The 22165-nt window shown below is 40.9% G+C and overlaps 1 protein-coding gene across 2 annotated transcripts in view; it reads right to left on the reverse strand.

Moving 5' to 3' along the window:
* SLC1A1 (solute carrier family 1 member 1) overlaps nucleotides 1–22165 on the reverse strand; it is a 73160-nt gene that overhangs the window by 16487 nt on the left and 34508 nt on the right. For both annotated transcript variants that reach the window (XM_061132903.1, XM_061132902.1), the window contains exons 2-6: nucleotides 21907–22047; nucleotides 5562–5654; nucleotides 3672–3786; nucleotides 2420–2462; nucleotides 922–1020 (exon numbers count right to left, since the gene is read on the reverse strand). In XM_061132903.1, coding sequence (XP_060988886.1) covers nucleotides 922–1020; nucleotides 2420–2462; nucleotides 3672–3786; nucleotides 5562–5654; nucleotides 21907–22047 — 491 coding nt within the window. The remainder of the gene's footprint in view (nucleotides 1–921; nucleotides 1021–2419; nucleotides 2463–3671; nucleotides 3787–5561; nucleotides 5655–21906; nucleotides 22048–22165) is intronic.

The raw sequence follows: 22165 nt of genomic DNA on the forward strand, positions 1-22165 counted from the left end.
ATGTTTATGTGGTCTTGCAAATCTAACGATGTTCCCAGAGATACCCAACTCAACTCTGGGTGGCAGAGACAGAAGTGACAGGACTCATTCTTTTCTCTGTGTGGTTCAGTTGCTCTTCATTATTCTCAGAAGTTATACTCTATACAGTGGCCGCCAACACTGACTTAGGGAATATTGAGTCAATGTTCCTAAGGGGAAACAGAGGATTAGGTTCCTAGGAATCAACAGTCACATCATTTTGGTCAAATAATCAATATGAAGCCTTGTTTTCTCTGTGTTTAAGTTCAAAGACACCTTATTTAATATATATTGTTTAATCACTAACATCGAACTCACTTAAACTCATGCCTGAATGAGACTTCTCTAACACGTGTATTTTCTCATATGGACCATCAGCTTTTTCTTGCGTTTGGGAACACTAACTAGCCAGCAGTGAAGCATGATGGTTGGGAGACATTTCAAACAGTGAAATTGCCAAGCTAACACACAAAACTGAGAAAAATGTGGCAAAGACACACCGCACAGAGGACACATATTTACCATGTAACAGCTGAACCAGGGAGGGGATGTGTGTATACATACAGCTGATTCACTTCGTTGTACAGTAGAAACCAACATAACATTGTAAAGCAATTATACTCCAATAAAAAAAGGAAAAAAACAAACTGCTGAACATAGCCTTGTTCAACCTCAGCTGGGACATGTGCATGGGCAAATTACATTTTTCACCACTCTTGGTGTGTCTGTGAATGACCAGCACCATGCTGATTTTCAGGTTACAAATACATTTTAGTACATAGGCAAATTCACAAATGTGGAATCTGAGAACAATGAGGATCTACTTATTTCCATCTCCTGCTCACTCATGACTTGGCCCCTGCCTATTGGGGAAGGGAGCAGACAAAAGGGTGTAAGTGGTACCTTGGAAATGGCAGTTGTCATGATGGCTGTGACAGACACTTCGGTGCTGTTTGTCCCTGGCTCCTCAGAAAGCTTCACTTCTTCACGTGTGGTTTTGTACTGCATGTTGGAGGGGGAAAAGGTCAAAGAAATAAAAAAAAGAATTTTTAAGCTCCTAAGGATAAACCATAGGAATGTTACTTTGGCCAGATAAGTGTCACTGAAAGTTTCCACCTCTGAGGCCTCTATCGGCTTTGGTTTTGGACGGTACTACCCCTGAGGCTTTGGAAGCAAAACTGGGGTTGAGAACTCCAACCCTCTGACCACCATAGCCACCATCAATGGTGTCAAAATGTTCTCTCACTTTTGTAGTAAGGGACCAATTAATGGAGCAACAATGTAGAAGAAAGCATAGGTTTTATCTTTAGGTACTTTAATAGATTCTACAGGAATCCTGTCAATCATTTTTGTTTCTATTTATTTATTCATTTATTATTTTTAACCTGGGGAAAAAACACCACATCACTTTAAATTTAGTCACCATGACTTTAGTAAACATCAAGAACTATATGGTTGTTCCAAAGTCAACAGTCCCTTTAGGGCTATTACATGAGTGAGATTTCTGTTAAATTCCCTTCCTTCACCCCTTTGATTCTGCTGAGCTTCAGCAGAGACGTTTAAGAAAGAGCTAGTATATCATCACAGTGGGCATAAATGTTACTCCTACAAGGCTCTGCCAATACCAAGAACCTTACAAGTGACCACTGTGGCTGAACCGCAAATGCACCCCCTAAATAGAGGTGGTTCTGTGCCTCTTGGAGGTCAGCAGGGAGCAATTTAATTGCCATTTTTGTTGGTCAACATAGAGGTCTCTGTTTGTGTAATTTATGTAAATGAATTCAGCAGCTTGTGATAGACTCAGCTGTCTTAAAGTGCACAGATAAACAAGAGAAGAAGGCTTAAAGGAAATGGAGTGAAGAGATTGTGAAACTTCCCTAAAGGAAAAAAAGTGGCTTTGTTACATTGCTCTGTAGAGTGCCAGCAGTGGGAACGTAGCGATGAAAGAAAATACCAGATACCAGGAACACTAACCACCCACACGGGTCACATACTGATTTCCCAATGTGGGGGTGGAGGTTACCTTTCCCAACTGCATTATATCTGCAGCTAGTCTGAGCTTCTTCACAAATATAAAGTGGTTCTCTGAAACTAGGTGCTAGAAGCCAGATTTGAAAACACTCATTATTTGGCAGGTTCCTGACTTGCTCCAGTTGAAACCATTTGGGGAAAAAATGAAGCCTAAGGGAAAAGGGAGCAGTGTAAGCTACAACAGGCATGCTGCTATGGCTGGAAAGACTGGGGTTGACAGGTGACCGGAAATTCCTCCATTCACAGGTATTAATACATCGCCCCTTTTTTGATGGGCTAATTCCATTTCTTAGGTCATAGAAGAAAAAAAAATCTTAATGGGTAAGGAGGAAGAGTAGAACAGCTTGAGGGCAAAAATCATTATCCTTACCTGCTGAAAACAGGCTTGGACAAGGTTCTCAGGGAACATATTCCTGTTGGAGACATGAAAAGCAGTATCACATTAAGACAAAAGTGGGTTTTGTTTGTTTGTTTTTGTCGCACCCAATACATTGATGGAAATGAGTACGCTATAGAATTAGTACTATGGTTTTGGTCTTGCCTTTGCATAATGCTTCCTGTATTAAGATTTCTTTTTCCCTACTGAGCTTCAGTTAGGGGATAGAAAGCTCTCCTAACTAACCATCACACTTAACTGATTCATTGAGTAGCCAACACGGTTGCTGTCCTTGGTGAAATATGTACTAGCAGGTGGACATGCACAGTTAAGAGACTTCTTTAAGATTTTGCACATTTCTATTTTCATCAATGAGAGTCGACTGCACTTGTTCCCAAATTCTTTATGCCAGTTGCAAATATCATTGTAATTATTGAATGAAATATTATGTAAATCAATGCAATATGAATGTGAAAAGGAAGGAGCAGTTTCTATAAAAACTAAGCTGGAATGCCTGGAAACTCATTCAAGGCAAGTGAGTAAAATTTCTGTTGTTGCATTAGGTAAGGGAAGACAATTGAAATAAAAAGAACAGCCAGAAGAACTCAGATCTCAGCTTTCCTTGCAATTTCTAAGGGTTTTGTTGCTCTACTTCATGAAAACTGAGCCTGGAAATTGTAGATGATGCATTTATAAAGGCAGCCTAGGCAACAGAAATACAAAATTACAATCAACTGACACAAAGAAATGACCTTGGCCCCACATAAAAAAAGGGTAAATAAATGCCTTTAAGTTTTAAGCATAAACAAAATACGTAGTGCATATTTATGACTCTCTGCTTTAAATGCTGTTTTTTTAAAATTAACTGACCAATCTGTAGCCCTGATTGTTTCAGATAAGAGGGTTTCTCCTGTACAATTAAAAAATATATTTCTTCAAGTTGCTTCAGAACCAACTACCCAATACAGCCCAGAATCTTAATGCAACAAGTATCTTTGGGCATCTCTGTCCATCCTAAACCCTGACAGAGACCCTGTTCCTTCCATTCCTTTGTGGAACCATCACCTGGAAAGCAGGACTGGATATGTAACTTGCAGGGTCCAGGGCAAAATTAACAGATACAATAATTTAAAAATTATGAAAAAATTTCAAGATGGCATTAGCAGAGCATTAAACCAAGCATGGGGCCCTGTGCAACCACACAGGCTGTATGCCTGTGAAGCCACGCTGCTGGTCGGACACCCACCTTATCAGGTCTAACATGGCATCCACTGTGCTGACTTCAGGGGTGTTCCCTGTCCTGTCAATTTCATTCACTTTCTGGGTGACACCAGGCTTGATGCTCACCACCAGCACGATACCTGTAACCAAAGATAGCACCCACAGAGCATTAAGAATCCCCCAGGGCACCTGATACCTCTTGTGCATCCATCTTAGAGTACCAGGCAATAGTGGGATGGGGACCCTGAGAAATCTACCCCAAACACCAAGCCTCAGCAGGAACTTCAGCAGAATTACTGCCTTAATTACTTCCCATCTAAATAAAGCAGAAGGAACTCTTCCTGTGTGTTCTTAAAAAATGAGCGGCTGCATTCCAGAACTGCTTCTGGAAACACTTGCTGATGAGAATGCTCTTTTCTTCCTTAGCTTATGAGATCTGCCTAGGCAGGGGTTGGGGTGAGAAGGACTTATTTTCCAACTCAGGGTACTCAGCATCTTTCTGTAACTTTTACCCATAGATGCTGGTATTTTTCTGAGGGTCACAGTGAATAAGCCTTATCTTCCTGTCATACCACAGCCATCAAATATCTGAAAAGCTGTGTGTAACCCACAAAAGGATTTAGGTTAGGGAGGGTTGTTCTGTGTGACTCTTAGGGGGTGCAATGAGAACAGGAGTTCTGAGGAGAGAGAGTTGATTTTGCTATAAAGAAAAACTGTTTAAACAGAGGGCATCTGGGACTTCCCTGAAGGTCCAGTGTTTAAGACTTCATGATTCCACTGCAGGGGATGCAGGTTCAATCCCTGGCTGGGGAACTAAGGCCCTGCATGTTGTGTGGTCAAAAAATAAAAACAAACGCACCATTTTGGAGCTAATGGGTTCTGTTTGAGGTGTCCAAGCAGAGGTGGGAGGTTTTAGGAAAGACCAGGTTGATGGACTGGAGGGGAGTAAAGAAAAGGCACCCCCCCACACACAAAAAAAAAAAAGAAAGAAAAGGCCCCATGCCCTTATCACTCTTCTCAAAGAGAAATGCCCCTCCAATGGGGTAGGAGTTAAGAATGCTGAATGCATTAGTTTTGCTGATAGGAGGAGTCAGTGGGCAATACAGGGGCCATGAATGGGTGTGGTCTACTCTCCCCTCTCAGGGTTGCAGAAAAGATATCAGCCCAGCTTTGTTCTTTGTGTTGGCCTCCCTCAGGAGCCTAATGAAATGTGGTTTTGGTTTAAGGCAGGGTTCAGGGCCTCCTAGGTCGCCCAGCTTAATACCATTAAAATCTTACCACATCCTCAGTTCATCAAAGCAGAGCTGTAAGGGTCAAGCTGGCTGCAACATTTGAGTACACTGCCCCCTCTCACCACTGGGGGCATCCTTCTTAAAATGTCATGCTAGGTCGCAAATGATGGACCATACTTTTTTCACAAAAGTGTCAAAGGTATATGAGCAACCATAGTCCCTTATTAGAATATTCTCCCTCTTTCAAGTGAAATTTATACTTGGCAAGATTTCTATTAGCTCTGGGCACTATGTGAAATTAGAAATGTACTGAAATGCTGTATGTCTGAAATACTTTATAATTATACTCAAACCCACTATTATAGACTAATTATCAAGTTTAAAGATTAGCTCTTTGCTTCACTTTCTTCGACCCAATGATCCAGATAAGGTGAAGAACTGTCCCTCTCTCTGTTTATTTACTAGAGACATTAATAAGCAGTACCATGGCTGAAAGTCAGTCAGTATTATATTTGTTCATATAAAAGGTTCTGTGCTGACTTCAAGCCTAACAGCTTCATAGCAGTTTAACAACTGTACTTTCTGATCTTTAAAAAAGTGTGCATTTAAAAAAACCAACTACTTTTAAATGGAAAGTCACAATTATACAGAAAAAAAAAAAAGGATTCAGAAATAAATTTTACCTAAAACTACGGCAATGAGAGTGGTACAGAAATAATAAACCACAGCACGCAGACCAATTTTTCCAGATACGTTGGAATCCAGTGTAGCAACACCTGAAAGAGCGAGAAGTCAAATTATATTACTCGAAGAAAAATTTCCAGGACTGGTGGCAATTCAATCCTCAAGGTGTGAAAAGAGCTGAGCGGTATGTCTTTATCTGCTAGGTATATCTCACACATTTTGTTTGAATAAATGCATTGGGGGAAAGAACCATTTCAGTATTCCAAATGCAGAATTAAGAGACTGAAGGTTAGTAGGGGGCAAGATCCCCTCTGGCTAAATCCCCACCACCTCAGCTCTTAGTGAGTGCTATGTCTGTGGCTCCTGAGAGGGGTGGTCATGAGACAAGTAAAACGAGTCCCTCTTTGGCGTCTGCTCTAAGGACTTTACCATTGTATCACTCGACATTCTTTTGGGATTCAGTATTAGGGAAAAGTTTACCTTAAAGAACTGAGAAGGTTCTTTCATCACATAATAAAAATTGTATAACTCATGATCATTTCCCTTTCTGCCTTTCCTGTCAGGAATCTCAGAGTCAACTAAAAAGATAACTTTTATGTGTGATTATCAAGTAATATATATGTTCATTACAATTATCTAAAGAAAGGAAAAAAATGTAAAGATGAAAACAAAAATCACTTCATGTCATCAGCTATTTGTTAATATTCTGGTGAATATTATTCCCATATTTTTTTCTCAATTTTTTATAAACAGGGCTGAGATAGTTTTATAGTTTATAATCCTCTCTCTTCTAAATACAATATCATAAGCATTTTTCTTACTGTTACAAATTCACCCTGCAGATAATTTTAAAGGCAACATAATCTTCTGTCATGTGGCTGTACCATATGGTATTTAATCATCTCCTTAGTGATGGATTTTTAGACAATATCAGGACCAAATTCAATAATAAAGCACAGTCATTTCATTATCCTTCCTGGCTAGCAGATTTCCTTCTTTTCATGATTTTCAAATTGCTTTTATGTTTAAAACCATATTCTATATGGCTTTGATTATGAGACTCCTTAAAACCCTTGTTTTAATAAGTTGGGATATAAATAAAAATTTCTGAGGGCACAGATAATCTAAGAAACTCATGACCACATTGTTTAGATCTAGTTTCAAAAGGTCTTTGGATGGGCAAGAGAACCATTTTTGCCTCATTTCAAATAGTCAGAAAAATGACTGAATGTTACTTGACTTACAGTGGTTACAGGATAGATACAGAGGTGGAAAGCATACATCCCCACTTGCTAGAAACCTTTGCCCTCCATCAAAGATGCCCATATAAATGTGGTCAAATGATGCATCTCTCTAACTGGACTGCTTCTATGTGATACACGAAGCCAGGTTGAGAAGCAACCAAATCATCTTTCAGCAAGCTGTCATTTGGAAGTGTCAGACTACCCTGTCCTTTTTCCAAAATGAGAATCACATTTTGAATCAAATGATTCCCACAGAAAATGATTTTCTGAGTCTTCGACACGCAAGAGTTGTTCCAGAACTGTTACCCTGAAGTACAGGGTAGCAGGAAAAATGAAGAGGTTGCCATAAGGCAACCCCAAGGAAAAGGTAGTAAACATGCAGGCTATCCGCAAACACAAGTAGGATTTATATTCACTCCTCACACTATAAAAGGCCGATCCATTTTTTTTAAGTGACTAGGGGATTATGCTCCTCAAATATAATCATACATAGTTGACGTTTGGGAAAAATCTGTAAGGAAGCTATGATGATGATGATGATGACAGAAAAAGACATCTCTCACTCTAAACACACCATTCCTCTGGCTTTGATTGCTTCTTCTGAAGTTATATTTTGAGGGAAGAGGCTCTGGCCTCTAGCAGTTACCCCGCTATGTTGTTAAGGGTTCATTCATCAACCTCCAGAGCAAGACTGCACAATTACCGTACAGTGAGCATATTGCAACAGTCACATCCTAGAATAACCTGGATGGTAAGAGTCTACTTCTTTGGGAAAAAGAATGTGGTGTGCTGAGCAGACTTTGTTTTCCTATTGTTCAGACAATTAAAAACAATAATTCTGTAAGAAACCATAATGACAAAAAAATAGTGAAATAAAATGACAACAAAAGAGATACTGAAAGCTACAACTCAGAAACCAATGAACTAGCTCATATTTAGTTTTAGTCTCTTAAAAAAGAGCAAACAATGATGCAAATATATAAGCTTGCTAAGTATATTATTTGATTATAAAATGTTCCTATTCTATTTTTGAGCTCTATACATTATTTTGATAAACAATTATAATGATTATTCATGACAATAATGGTAGTTAAAAAAAAAAGAAAATTACCAATCTAGATATTTAAGTAACCTGTACAAGCACCTGCTCCATGACCTAATAGAAGATGTATTTTCAGATATATTGTCCTTTGCTCGACATCCAGTTTAAGCATCTCCCAGCCCCTAAGGTGCCGACAAGTGACAGATTCTCAGGGTGGCTGCCGAACTGTCCTCGGGTATGTGTCTCCCTGCCCTCTCAGGATTTTCTTCCAGCAGTGAAACAAATTAAATTTATGTGGGTAATTGTTTCCAGCATATGTTAATATGTCTTAATTTGTCTTAATGATTTGGCCACGGGCTGGTGCCTTTGCTTTTATTCCAGGTCCCAGCTGGCAATAAGAGGCTTCATAGTAATGAGATTCTTGGTGGAAATACTTTATTTATTTATTTTTTGGAAATACTTTAAACACAGCTCCCAAAGTAGTCAGCTCCTGGCTGTTGCGAGTACAGTAACTCTCTTGTAGTTACTTTCAGGAAGAACTTTGTTCCCCATTTCTCAAATCTACTGAGGTCCTGCAGATCTCCTGGATATATCAGAAATGCATTCAAGTCAACAGTCATACTTCTCCACATCTCTAGAGTTACCCCTCTACCTTTCTAGCCCCCACTGATTGAGGGCAAAGGTGGCACCTAAATCCAGACTCTCAACATTTCGAGGATGTTGAGGATGGGGTGGGGTGTGGCTGCCATAAAGGGAGGGAACATATGCAGGGAAACAGTCCAATATTTGAAAACCTCCATAACAGGAACATTACTGAACTTAACATGAATATAAAATGTCTGGATGGATAGTCTAGCCACCCAGTTGCCAGTAATAACAAGGATAATGATATTATTATAATGAAAATTACACTAGACACTGTGTATTGAGCAATGATGAGGGTTGTGTCATCTCCTGATGTTCACTGACTTCCCTGGTGGCTCAGAGGTTAAAGCGTCTGCCCCCAGTGCGGGAGACCTGGGTTTGATCCCTAGGTTTGATCCCTGGGTCGGGAAGATCCCCTGGAGAAGGAAATGGCAACCCACTCCAGTATTCTTGCCTGGAGAATGCCATGGACGGAGGAGCTTGGTAGGCTATAGTTCACGGGGTCGCAAAGGGTCGGACACGACTGAGCGACTTCACTTTCACTTTCATAATCCCACCAGGTCGGCATGACTACTCCCATTTTACAGAGAAAACTGTGGCTCAGAAAGGCTAAGTAACACGCCAGGGTCCTACAGCAGCTGAGCAGTGGAACTGGTTTGACCCCCAAAGGCCAGATCTTAACCACTATATGTGTCACACGGGGTCTATCCATGTGCTACGAAATTCTAGACCAGTGCTGCCCAGTAGACCTTCCTGTGGTGATAGAAATGTTGTCTGTGCTGTCCACTACAGTAGTAGTGGGCACCAGCTACAGATGGCTAGGGAGCAGTTGACATGTGGTTACTGTGACTAAGGAACTGCTTTTAAATTTTGTTTAATCTCAATTTAAATAGCGACATGTGGTTAATGGCTACCATACTGGACATCGACACAATCTCAAGGTCTCACCGGAGTGTCCAACATTTCCTGTGTGCTTAACAATGTTGAATGAACAAACTCAAGCTTAACTCCATTACAATAAACCAGGTGAACGATGAAGATAAACCAAATAAGCCATCATCTCCTCGTGTGCTTTTCCGTCCCCATGCTGACCACAGCATTCTGAAGACTAAGGCTTATTCTTTTCTGGATCCTCAGTGCATTCAGTAAGGTGCTTTGTGAATTTTGTACTAAATGTTCCCATGTGACAGAAAAAGCTACACTTCTTATGTGTGTATGTGTGCTCAGTCATGTCTGACTCTTTGTGACCTCATGGACTGCAGGCTGCCAGGCTTCTCTGTCCATGGAATTTTCCAGGCAAGAATACTGGAGCGGGTTGCCATTTCTCTCTCCAGGTGATCTTCCCAACCCAGGGATCAAACCCGCATCTCTTGCACCTCCTGCATTGGCAGGCGGGTTCTTTACCACTGTGCCACCTGGGAAGCCCACTGCACTTCTCATGGCTCCTTACAAAGTGAGCCCATTTCAAAGATCTCCTGTGTTAGAGATTTAGGAACTTGGCAGGTAATCTCCCTAAGAACCACTCACACAGGGCAGTTTGGTATGGTTCCCAGAGTGGCAAACAAGAACGCTTTTCACTCATAACAGACCTCCGTGTGAGAACATATTTAGCATTTTAGTGTTCCTCTACTTTTTTTTTTTTCATTATTATGTGCTCCAACAGACTTGCCCCTTGCAGAGTGTTTTAGATATTTTTTGCTCATTGCCACCCCATGAAATTTTAATAGCACAAACTGTACATCTGTTCATATACTAAATGTGTGCATGTATACATATACATATACATACATACATATATATATGTGTGTATATATATATATATATATATATATGTGCTCTTTACATTGGAGAAGGAAATTGCAACCCACTGCAGTATTCTTGCCTGGAGAATCCCATGGACAGAGGAGCCTTGTGGGCTCCAGTCCACGGGGTCACAAAGAGTAGGACACACCTGAAGTGACTTAGCACATAGCATATGCTCTTTACATGAGAAGAGTAAGCTTGCTGCCCACCCCCAAAAACTTGCTTCTGCTGCCTTAAGGCCACATTGCTCCAGTTGAGAGTGTGTGGTCTAGCTCAGCGGATGTTGTTCTCTGAACGGTAACTTAATCCAGACCTTGGACTCTGAAGACGGCTCCTCCCCATCAGTTCCTCAGTCACACTAGCCACATATCAAGTGCTCACTTGTGACATGCAGCTGGCGGCTGCTGCAATGGACAACATACAGAGAGAACATTTCCATCATCACAGCACCTGGGTAGAATTTTGTAGCACATGCATGATGTTAGTATAACACAGTGGTGAAGAATATGACCCCCTTGACAAAGGAGAATGGGGAGCTATTTAATGGACACAGAGTTTCAGCTGGCAAGGTGAAGAGAGTTCTGGAGATGGGTGGTGGTGGTGACAGTTATGCAACAAATGTGAATGTGCTTAATGGCAAATTTTATGTTATACATATCTTATCACAATTAAAAATAATTTTAGAAGTTTAAAAACCTTTTAAAATGAGAAAGAAAAGAATAAGCCTCAGTCTTCAGAGCACCATGGTCAGCATGGAGACGGAAAAGCACACCAGGAGATGATGGCCTATTTGGTTTATCCTCATCGTTTACCTGGTTTTTTGTAATGGTTAATGTAATGTAATTAATTTAATGTAAGCTTGAGTCTGTTCATTCAACATTGTTGAGCACGCATGAAATGCTGGACACTCTGGTAAGGCCTAGAGATTGTGTCAGTGTCCAGTATGGTAGCCATTAGCCACATGTGGCTATTTAAGTTGAAATTAAACAAAATTTAAAAGCAGTTCCTTAGTCACACTAGCCACATGGCCCCTTCATTTACCGTGGGGAGGTCAGATGGTGGGCTTACCTGAGCCCCAAACAAGTGAAACATCATTGTGCTTTATCGTGGGGTTTTACTCTAAAGACCCTCCTGGATTCCTTGCTTTCCGGCCACACCTTATGCCTGGTGAGGTCTAGAGGACCACCTCTCCTTACAGCCCACACTTAGAACTCAGTTCTTCTGGGCACTGACACCTGCCCTTAAGGAATTTACAAATGAGAAAGGACCGTGCACTAGTACACCACAAAGCAGGTGTGACAGGATCTGCATAGAGATCAAAGGGTGTTTAAAGATGTTTATAACCACTGAACAGTAATTTTATGCCTGTTGAGTGTAATAACAAAAAACAGGGCTAGCGCTTTGTCTTTGTTTTTTTTTATATCTTTTTCTAGTAATTCATTTATATTATAGTTTACAAAAATTATTGATCCATGTGGACTGGAAATTTAAAAAACTGGATCTTTTCCACCCACTTTAAAACCTGGATGCTCTGTGAAGCACTGGTGCAGAGAACAGGTACCAGGTTCCATGGGCTTTCAGAGGAGCCAGAGGTGTCACCAGGCTGAAGTGACCAGGAGCAACGTGCAACAGTGAGCATCTGAACTGAGGAGAAAAAGATGAGCAGGATTCTGACAGATTCTTTCCTTGGCCACATTTTAGTCAGGCTTCCAAGTCTTCTCTTAGGCCCATCTGTGTACTTCTTTGCAAAATAATTTTAGTAAGAACCTCTTACCCTTGATATATGATCAGGTTCCTTATCCTCCACCGTCTCCCAGATGATTTCTGATTTACTGTGGCCTGTCTTCAACATGAATCTTGTTGTGTCCGTTTAGCCAGAATCCCTTACCCTTGATGTTTTCTCTTAAGAGTTGTCCATCCACCGACCCCCACCTAATTCTCGACTATAAATTCCCACTTGCTCATGCTCTGTTCAGAGTTGAGCCCAATCTCTCCCCTTCACTGCAGAATCCCATTGCAGTAGTCCCTACAACTGTCTGTATGGTCCTAGATAAAGTCTGCCTTTCCAAATTGACAAGTATCATTGAATTTCTTTTCTTTAACAAGTCCAGTTACCACTGGGTCCAAGATTGTCCTTTAAATCCAGGGATAGTTTTGAGGCTGGGCTGTGGCCTAGGGATAGATATAACGCAAAGCAGTCCCAGGAACTCAGGGGCACCTGCTAGCTCTTTAAGGAACCACACTGGTTTTTTCACCTCTGGGGGAGGCTTGGATGAGCTGGGGTGCTGGCTCCTGATCAAAGCAGTAACAATCTATTAGAATTTTTTTTTTTTTTAATAAAAACACTGCAAAGGAAGAAGTTGCCGTGGGCTAAACAATAGCATGTTTTAAAAATAAACACCCGAGGGTAAGTCTCCTCTGAGAACTCTCTGATTAAGCTACCACCCACTAGAGAACAAAATTTCGTGACAATCTCTCTTCACCTTGCCATTAAGTTGTCAGAATTAACTTCATTATTGGAAGGTTTTTTGTTTTTTTTTTTTTTTTGGTCTAGCATTTGATGATGCTTCACAGTTGTGAATGGACACATCATTCCAAGCAGCTCATTGTTGCACTGAGGCATCCTCTTATCCAGATGACTCCTGTGTCTGTTGCCAGCAGAGGCCACTGGCATAGAGAGAGACAAGCACAGACTTTGGTGGGACACCCCAGCCTCAAATCCCAGCCTTCTCCTCCCAGACTCATCAATAAAATGGAGATTTTAAATGTCTCTGCCTCCTAAAGGGTAACTACGAGGAGCAAAGTGAACCATGGCATCTTGCACAACAGCTGTTCTGCAGGTTAGAAACAATATCTAGAGCATGCCTAGGGAGTAACCAGAACTTAAATTTTACTCAGTCAATAGCCTCCATTACTGCTCAATGAAATGATCAATATGAAGTGTGTTGCTGAGCACATGTAAGGCACTTCACAAGTGTTAACTCATTTGTCCTGCACTCCTTCCATAATCACGTGGCCACTAAGGAGATCTTTTTAAAACATAAATCGGGCCATTTCACAAGCAGGTGCAAGCCTCTAATGGCACTTAATATAACACAGAAAATCCTTACCCAGGCTAACGAGGCCCAGGGGAAGGGCACCTGTCTGCCCTGCAGCTGGGTCCACCAGCCCTCTTCTAGAGCCGACCAAGCTCCCTCCAACAAGGCCATTGCCTAGCCTCTTCCCTCTGCTGGACTGTCTCACTCTCCCCTTCTTTTAACTGCTTTTAAGATTTTTCCTCAGAGCCCTTCCCTGAATCTCCAGGCAGAATCAGGCTCTCCTCACTCGGCATCCTGTTCATACCATGTTTCACAATTATTACTAATGCACTCCTTATTAATATCTGTCTTTCTCATTAGACTGTAAGCACCCTGAGGGCAGGAGACCTAGACATCTGCCTAGTCACCAATGTTCACCCAGTGCCTGCACATGGGAGGAACTCCATGAACATGTGTTGACTAAAGTGAAAAGTTGCTCAGTCGTGTCCAACTCTTTGCAACCCCATGGACTGTAGCCTACCAGGCTTCTCAGTCCATGGGATTTTCCAGGCAAGAATACTGGAGTGGGTTGCCATTTCCTTCTCCAAAAGAATAACCAAATCATCTCCATATGGCTACCTGGCTCCAGGCAACTCTTCCCAGGCTCTGGGCCTCAGGCAGCAGAAGGTTCCAGAATGGAGCTCGGGACTCTGCGTCAGTCCCAGGTGCTGCCCTTACGATCTGTGTGATCTTGGAAAACTGGTTTCATCTCCCTTCAACTTCCTGTTTCCTCATCTCTAGAGAAAGAGGTAAGTTCCTACTTATTTTCACTGGATAGCTATGAGGATTAAAAAAAATAAGTTCATTACTTCCCCAGAAAAAACAAGGCTAAAGGCAGGCTATGCTGTCACTTTGTTGATCCGGGGCAGCCTGGATTAATACTCCTGGGATGTTAAAAGGGAAAAAGAAAAGGCAGACGAGAGCATGCAAAATATATTTCTATGCATGCTTCCCCTATGGCATCAGTTTTTCTTAAGTGACATTATTACAAAGAAGCCCCTTTCAATAGGTTCCGTCACCTCCAAGACTATTCTGTGAAGTTAATAAAATTAAACTGGTTCCCAGAAAAATGAATAAAGGCTCTAGCAGCCTTTGTCAGAAGGTCCACATTTGATGTTCAAAACATCTGTCAAGGAGCAGCGGGCGAGTCTCCTGTTTCCTCAGCAATCCAGCTGTTTTAACATTTTTTTTTTAATATCATAAAGGAGAGTGCTATTTGTATTTGGGACCAATTTTTTCATAAGACCCAACGAGCTTTTATAGGAGGCTTCTTGTTCAATAAGCATTAAACACATCTCAAGAGGATCTGAGGAGCTCAGCTACTCTCTTCAAAGCCTGTGCTTTGACATCAGGATAACAAACAGCTCAGGGAGACTTTTCTAGCTTTCTACCGCAACCTAGTTATTATTGAGCTCTCTCTCTGCTTCTCCTTATCTCAAAAAATTGGAGCTCGGGTCTCTGGGTTGAAGCTGCTTGTTTGCTGGGGAACTTAACTCACAAGACAGAGCAGACCTTTTCCTATTGTTTTTGTTTCCAGAATGAACACACTGTGTGAACTCACCTGGGTGGGCTTGATTCTAATATTGGCCCTGCAGGTTCTGATGCCAATGTAGGGACTGTCTAGAAACTTCTGATAGTATCAGACAAAAAAAGAGTAAATTAAAAATTTTTCTCCTAGGCCTAACTAGTAAAATCTAGTTTTGGCAAGAACCCTACTAAGTCAGTTTAATCAGAGCCCCCAACCCCCAATACCTGATCACTCTTCATATCTAATCAGGTTCCTCATTCTCCATCACCCCTGAGTGCTGGAGGGCAGTCCTAGGTGCTGCCCTTATGATCCGTGTTATCTTGGAAAACTAGCTTAATCTCTCTTCAACTTTCTGTTTCCTCATCTCTAAAGATAGAGGTAAGTTCCTACTTACTTTCACTGGATTGCTATGAGGATTAAAAATAAGTTCATTACTTCCCCAGAGAAAACAGAAAATAGCACTTTCCATGCACCATGACATATTAGGGACAATGATAATACTATGTCATAGTGCACAGGCAGTATCTGATTACCCTGGCTGTCTTTATCAAGAATCCTGTTAGGTCAATTTAGCCAGAATCCCCCTTACCTCTGACATTTCTTCACGCTAATTTTCCATCCACTGATCGCTACCCAGGTCACTGGCCATCATTTCCCATTGGCTCATGTTGCATTCATTTGGACCTGAACCCACTCTCTTTCCTCCATTGCAAAGTCCCATTGCAGTGGTCCCTCTACCTACTGTGACAAGCTGGAATAAAGTCTGCCTTACCATCTTTGAGTGTTACTGAATTTTCTTTTAAACAATACTTCCCCATTGACAGCTTGTTCAGGGCGTTCCTTGGAAAGAATGGCACAGGTGGGAGTCACTGCTCTAAACTGTTTCCCCGTGCCTACAAGCTTATGTCCAGGATCCCCAGGAAGGCGCACAAACCCCATGAAGCCATGCCCTCACCTTCCATTCCCTTGCTTCCTCCCCAGGTTTGCAGCCTTCCAGTCAAAGTCTCACTGTCCTCCCAAGATTCTGTGCCTTCTATTTTCTTCTGCCTGGAATGCCTGCCTCTTCATCTGATTCCTCTCTCTTCTTCAAAACTCCACCCAATGTCCCTGTGTCCTCATTCCCACAAAGACTTATCACACAGCATTGCAAATGTGGTCTCCTTTTCTTGAAGAACTGGACATGTCTTTGTGTCTTGTGTGCCCAGCATACAGCCTGGGACATTGAAGATATGAATGAATGAATGAATGTCTTCCAGATCCATGTATTCAACTTATGAGATTCCTTAGAATCCCTGCATGATTTCTCATTTTTTCTTAACAGGAGAAAAATATACACATTTATTTAATACAAGTCTTATGTGACATGGAAGCCATCATAAAGAATTAAGTTCCAAAGAAATGGTGAAAGTACTTGCTTTTATATTAGGTTGACAAAGAGAGGCAATTGTGGAAAAGTGACTAAACTATATGAGACTCACTCCTTTTTTTTTTTTTAAAGAAACAAAACCATGTTAACTCAGTTGAACAGAGCTGTGAACCAGTCTAGTACTGGTTTAGGAAGAAGGAAAGCTCATTCATGGTGAATTCTCTGGGCTTCACTATGTCAGAGACTGAAGCAGGGAATATTTATCTCTTGTCATTTTTCTCTTTGTTACTGTGGCAACAAGTGGCACATTCATTATGGGAACTCCATTCCTTATGTACAGAGTGTATCCCTTCCTTCTTTGGAGAAAAGGTGCTGGAGAAAACCAATTAATATAATAGGTCTTCTGGCTTCAACAGCTGTGTTCTAATGCAACAAAAATGTCTGGTCTTAGGGAAATGTTTAATTCGTGTGTGCAAAGTTGTTTACGTCATCTTGTCTTCTTGGTTCCCAAACAAGGTTGGGAAAAAATGAAGAAGGTGTTTCTTGGAATGCAGGCAGAGTGCAGTGGTTCTAGATGGTGCAAATGAGGTAAGATGTTCATTCTCAACCTGTATGATTTTAAACTCCAGCAGGAAGTTTTAAATTTATAATCATCTTGAATTGGCAGTTTTCGTAGAGACTGAACTATATTAAAAACAAACAAACAAATAAAAACCAATGTTTCAAGAAAAGCAAGCATACTTTTCCCCCATAAGTGAAGTTGACAGTGGATGCTCTTAGCTACCTAATAGCAAGCTTATAGCCAAATGATATGTGCGTCTTCACCTCTTATACCTTCTTGCCAACAAGGGACCCACGGACCAGCAGAAGACCTGAGGTCCGTGACCAGGGGGATGGAGGAAACATCAGTCCCTCACAGGATTAGCTTGTTTTCACCCGGTTAACCAGTGTTTGCTGAATTAAACTGAACCTGTTTCAGGGAGGCACATGGCATGATTCTTTCTACTGGAGGTGTAGATGGCTTCCCAGGACACAGCCACTTACGAGTAAATGAATATGTAGTCTTAAAAAAAATGCCCTCCCCAGCCTAAATAGCACAAGGATGTCACCTGCAAAATCTGAATTTAAAAACGGGGGCCTCCAAATACCTTGAGATGTCACTTTATTTGCTCCATCCTCCATTCTTCAGTGTCTCTTCCGGGCATTTACACTCACTGCTTGGTATGAGTAGCATTTTCTCCGGATATTGGTTTGTCACTCAGATTCCAGCTCAATTACTGTATCTTGAGAGTTAGAATCTAGTCTTATATATCTTGAGAGTTAGAATCTAGTCTTATCTTTTATTTTGCCAGAGTTCAGCTGCCAGCTGGCCTCCTGTTCTTTTTTTATTTTTTTGTAAATAAATGTTTTATTGGCAATGCACCCAGGCCCAATCACTGACATATTGTCTATTGCTGCCTTTCTGTGATACCCAGTTGGAGAGTTGGACAGGGACCATATGGCTCAAAAAGTCTTGAATATTCACTTATCTGGCCCTTTACAAAAAAACCTTCCAGATTCTTGCTTGTAGGGAAACCTATTCACACATATATTCTGATAAATACCATTTGTATTTAAGTCTTAATAAATGCTGTTTATCTCTAAGCCTTAGTTAAACCCTAAACGGGAAACCTCTGCCCCTAGAGGTGAGATCAGATTGTTGTCATTCCAGCTTCTGCATCAGGGGAGTAAGACAGCTTCCTGTGGGGATGCTTGGGGAATCTCTCGGAACAGGAGCCAAGGAGTCCGTTTCATTCCTGTGCTGGCAGCTTCCGTCACTGTAATTTGGGTATTAAAGAAAATGTGACCTAAATTTAAACTCACTGGCTGATAAGACCTGGGCCAGGATTTCCAGAGCCACACTTCTCAGGCATGTTCATAAGCCATTTCCCCTGCTATTTCGCTGGCAGTGGGATACAGATACAGCTTACAGACCTTAATGCTCATGGGGTCTAAATGCATATATTCTGCATGTGGCATGGGTGTGTCCTTCAGGATGTAAATTAAGGGTAGGATTCTACTAGTGCCTAAACTATCTGCCTCTAAAAATGCCTTGAGATGATGTCCACTGTGCCTTCTCTGTGTGTGTTAAAGCAAATTCCAGACATTATGTCATTTCCATCCCTACATAATTCTATACACTTTTTAAAAAAGATCAGTTTCTTACATAATTAAATGCCACTATTAGCACTATCAACAATTTTTAAAAAAGATTTTATTTGTAATTATGAATAACAAGCTCTCTGTTAAAAACCTTTCATTTATTTATTTATCTTTGGCCACACCACACAGCACGTGAGATTAGTTCCCAGACCAGGGATCGTACCCGAGGCCCCTCCATTGGCAGCACGGAGACTTAACCACTGGACTGCCGGGGAAGTCCCTCAAAAATTTCTTGATACCGTCTAATAACCAGTCTATATTCAAATTTCCTTGATTAACATGATGGCTGATCACATGAAGAGATTCTCCCTGTTTAAAAAAAAAGCTATAAAGTAGTTTTATGTCAGCAGAGGCTTTGATGGCAGAGGTTTTGTTACTTTGTTAATTTGGCAACATTATGCATAAGTACAGATTATTCCTCTCTGCCACTAATTTATGTATCCTTAGGGCACTCCCCTGCTTCCAACATGTATTCTCCTTTGTCCTAATAAATGTATGAAATAAGCTCTTGATCTGCTGGATTTATAAAGGCTTCTGAAACTTGAAAGCTGCTCTTCCTGTATATTTTCCACAGCCATCTTCTGCTTCACCCTCCTGGCTCTGTGCTGGGTTGGGAGGCTGAGGGTCACTGCAGGGTCTGGGGGAAGGACCACACACCAGGTAAAGGTGTGAGCTCAGGGGCGGGGGGCAGAGCTGGGGAGCAGAGGGCAGGGAGACTGCCAGAGGCAAGGCTGGAGGGGTACAGAGCAGAATCCACCCCACCTACTTCTTCCGGAAGGAGTGAAGGGAAGAAGGAAGGAAGGAAAGAAAGGGAGGGCTGGGAAAGAAGGAAAAAAGAAGAAAGAAAATACAAAACAAAAAAACACAAGAATAATGTGTGTTTGCCTTGAAAACATAAAGGAAAGCTCAGTGATCATTTTTTCTTACTAACTGAATCTAATCATTGTTAGCCACTTGGTTTTGGTCCTAACTTTTAAAAATGTATATAAATTTTAATAAAATTTGGATTGTATACAACATCTTATCTAATTTATTTTATCCTCCTACTTTATATTATAACAGGAACATTTTCCACCTTCATTAAACATGTTTCCAAAACAAAGTTTTTAATAGGTCCATAGAATCCTAACTTCTGAGTATAACATACATTCAGATTGCTTATAATTTATCACCATTATACAAACAAATATTACCATGAACACCCTTCTACCTAAATCTTTGAACCTATCTCTGATGATTTATGTTAAATTCATCAGAATAGAAATGCAAGGTGGAAAGATCAGAACATGTTCCAAACTTTCCCCAAAAAAGTTTGTTCAAATTATACAGTAACTGAAAGAGTAATTGAGCCTGTTTTCCCATAACCTTGCCTAGTAGTTATTATTTTTTCCTTTTAATCTGAAAACTTAAAAAACAAATTATCATCATTGTACCCATTCCTGCTTTGTTCATGTCCTTTGAATCTTTGACCATTTTATCACTTTATGTCAAGAGGATGGGTAGTGTTTAACTGTGGGGATTTGTGAGGGAAAAGTGTAAAAATTTCCATATCTGTGCTCCACCTTCAAAAAGCAGCTTGGCCATGCAAGTGGAATGCAAATTATTTTCCTAAATTATTTGCAAGGCTGAGCTAGCACTCAAAACAGACTGCAAAAATCTTACTTGTTATCAAATGCCAAATACCAATTTTCAACATCTAATATTATCCAACTAGTATATTCACACAGTATTGTTACCTTTTCTTATAAAATCTGGCTCACTGCATGGGTTTTGGATTTGCTGCCTAATCTGGATCAACTTTCCATACCTTCCTCCATAGATGTAAGTATCAATCACAAAGTAATTTATGAACCTTTGTGCAACTGCATGCAAAATACAGTACATATGTACAACTTTGAAAATTTTTCTTGGGAGAGAGTCCAAAGCTTTCATCATGTTCTCAAAAGACACAAAGAAAAGATTACAACTCTTTGATATGGAGAAAATTCCAAGGGTTTATAGAATAGCCATCTCCACAGGAGAAGGCAGGTAATGTGAATGAGTGACGTGGATGAGGTATCAGGCACTAGGGAGTGGCAGGAACTGTGACATCTCACATGCATTTGCACCAACTAAACACAGGAGCTGTTTCTCAGCTCCAAACCACTGTGGTGTGTGGGGAACTGGCCCCAGTGTTTCCTTATCTTAATTTGTTTCAGAAGAAGCCAGAAATATGGATGTTTACATGAAGTCTTCCAAATTGTAAATGCCTCCAATAATTTGAAGTTTATAATATATGGTACAAATGACTGGTCTGCTGATTTGGCCCTCTGGCTGCAGGCCCTAAAAGAAGCCAGGCATTTCAAAACATAATTATATTCTCTTTAGGTCTGTAATAAGCCAAGAACACCAAGACCACTTAAGAACTAGGCTTCCAATGGACTCTGGTCTGACTGGAGTTGGGCACTTCAAAAGTTCAATGGCTAAATCTACAGCTGAAGCAATGCAGTTGCTGAAAGCAGCAGACCCTGACACCCATCCACCCTTCCCCCAGCCAATGTCCAGTAACTCTACAGAGATCAGTCCTACATCTCTTTAGTGGCAGAGCAGAAAAATGTTCTAGAAGAGGATATGTCAAGAACCCTAATTGCATGGTTATATAAAACTGTGATTTTCAAGTTGGCAACACTAGCAATTGCTGCATTTTACCTACTGCCAGAATGAGGAAAAGACAAGAAAGTACGGAAGGCACAGAGGAGCTAACCATACCCAGACAAATGACATTTTTATAAAGCCAATTAATCTCTACCTACATAAGGGAGTGTGTGCTATAAAGATACTCTGCAACATAACAATTCATAAGGGAAAAAGCATTTCCAAATTCAAGTATGTCACAAGTTCAGGTTTAAAAACACCAGGCTTTTGAAATGTGGTACCAACCTTCATTAAACCTTTCCCACAGCATGTGACTACTGGCCCCTGGGCAGACTTCCAGGGCATGTATGTAGTAGGTTCTGAGTTCTGTGGAGGAGTGGAAGTGAGTGAGAGGAGGGGACAGAGGACCCTGCAGGCTGAAAGGGTAGAGGCAGGATGGCTGCAGCTGAGAAATGAGTCAACTACAGAAAACATGATCCAAACTGACAACCACATTGTGCCTGAGGATGCTGGCTGACGTGGCAGTGACCAAATACGCTTTTTTTTTTTCCTTCCTCACAAGACATTCTACAGCTGGTCAAACGAAGATCTGAGCTGTGATTGACAGTGCTACAGGCAGAGCAATGCCCCTTTGTGAATAATGAAATAGTTCACTCAAGCAAATATATACTTTCCAAGGGAGGTACCTGTGTGTGTATGGTATATTAGATGCATTTTGATTTTTTCCTTAATAAGAAAAGAAAACTCAGGTGATTAGATGGCTCCTTAAACAATCACAGAGAACATCAGTTTTCTAAAGGTACCTGTAATCATGCTGGATACAATTAATGGTAAAATGACGAGTTTCAGCATTCTCATCAGAATTTCTCCAGGAAAGGAAAAGTAGAATTTCTCCAGGTTAGATAGCTTGCTGTATTCTCGAACCAAGACTCCTATAACAATCCCTAAGAAAAACAATGATTGGGAAGAAGAAAGGAACAACATTAGAATTCTTCTGTATAAATTTCTATGAAAAAATATCCCCCACGTACAATTTTTAGTGGCAGGATAAATAATTTTGAT

This window comes from Dama dama, chromosome 29, assembly GCF_033118175.1.
Source record: "Dama dama isolate Ldn47 chromosome 29, ASM3311817v1, whole genome shotgun sequence".
In the NCBI taxonomy this organism is placed as follows: Eukaryota; Metazoa; Chordata; class Mammalia; order Artiodactyla; family Cervidae; genus Dama; species Dama dama.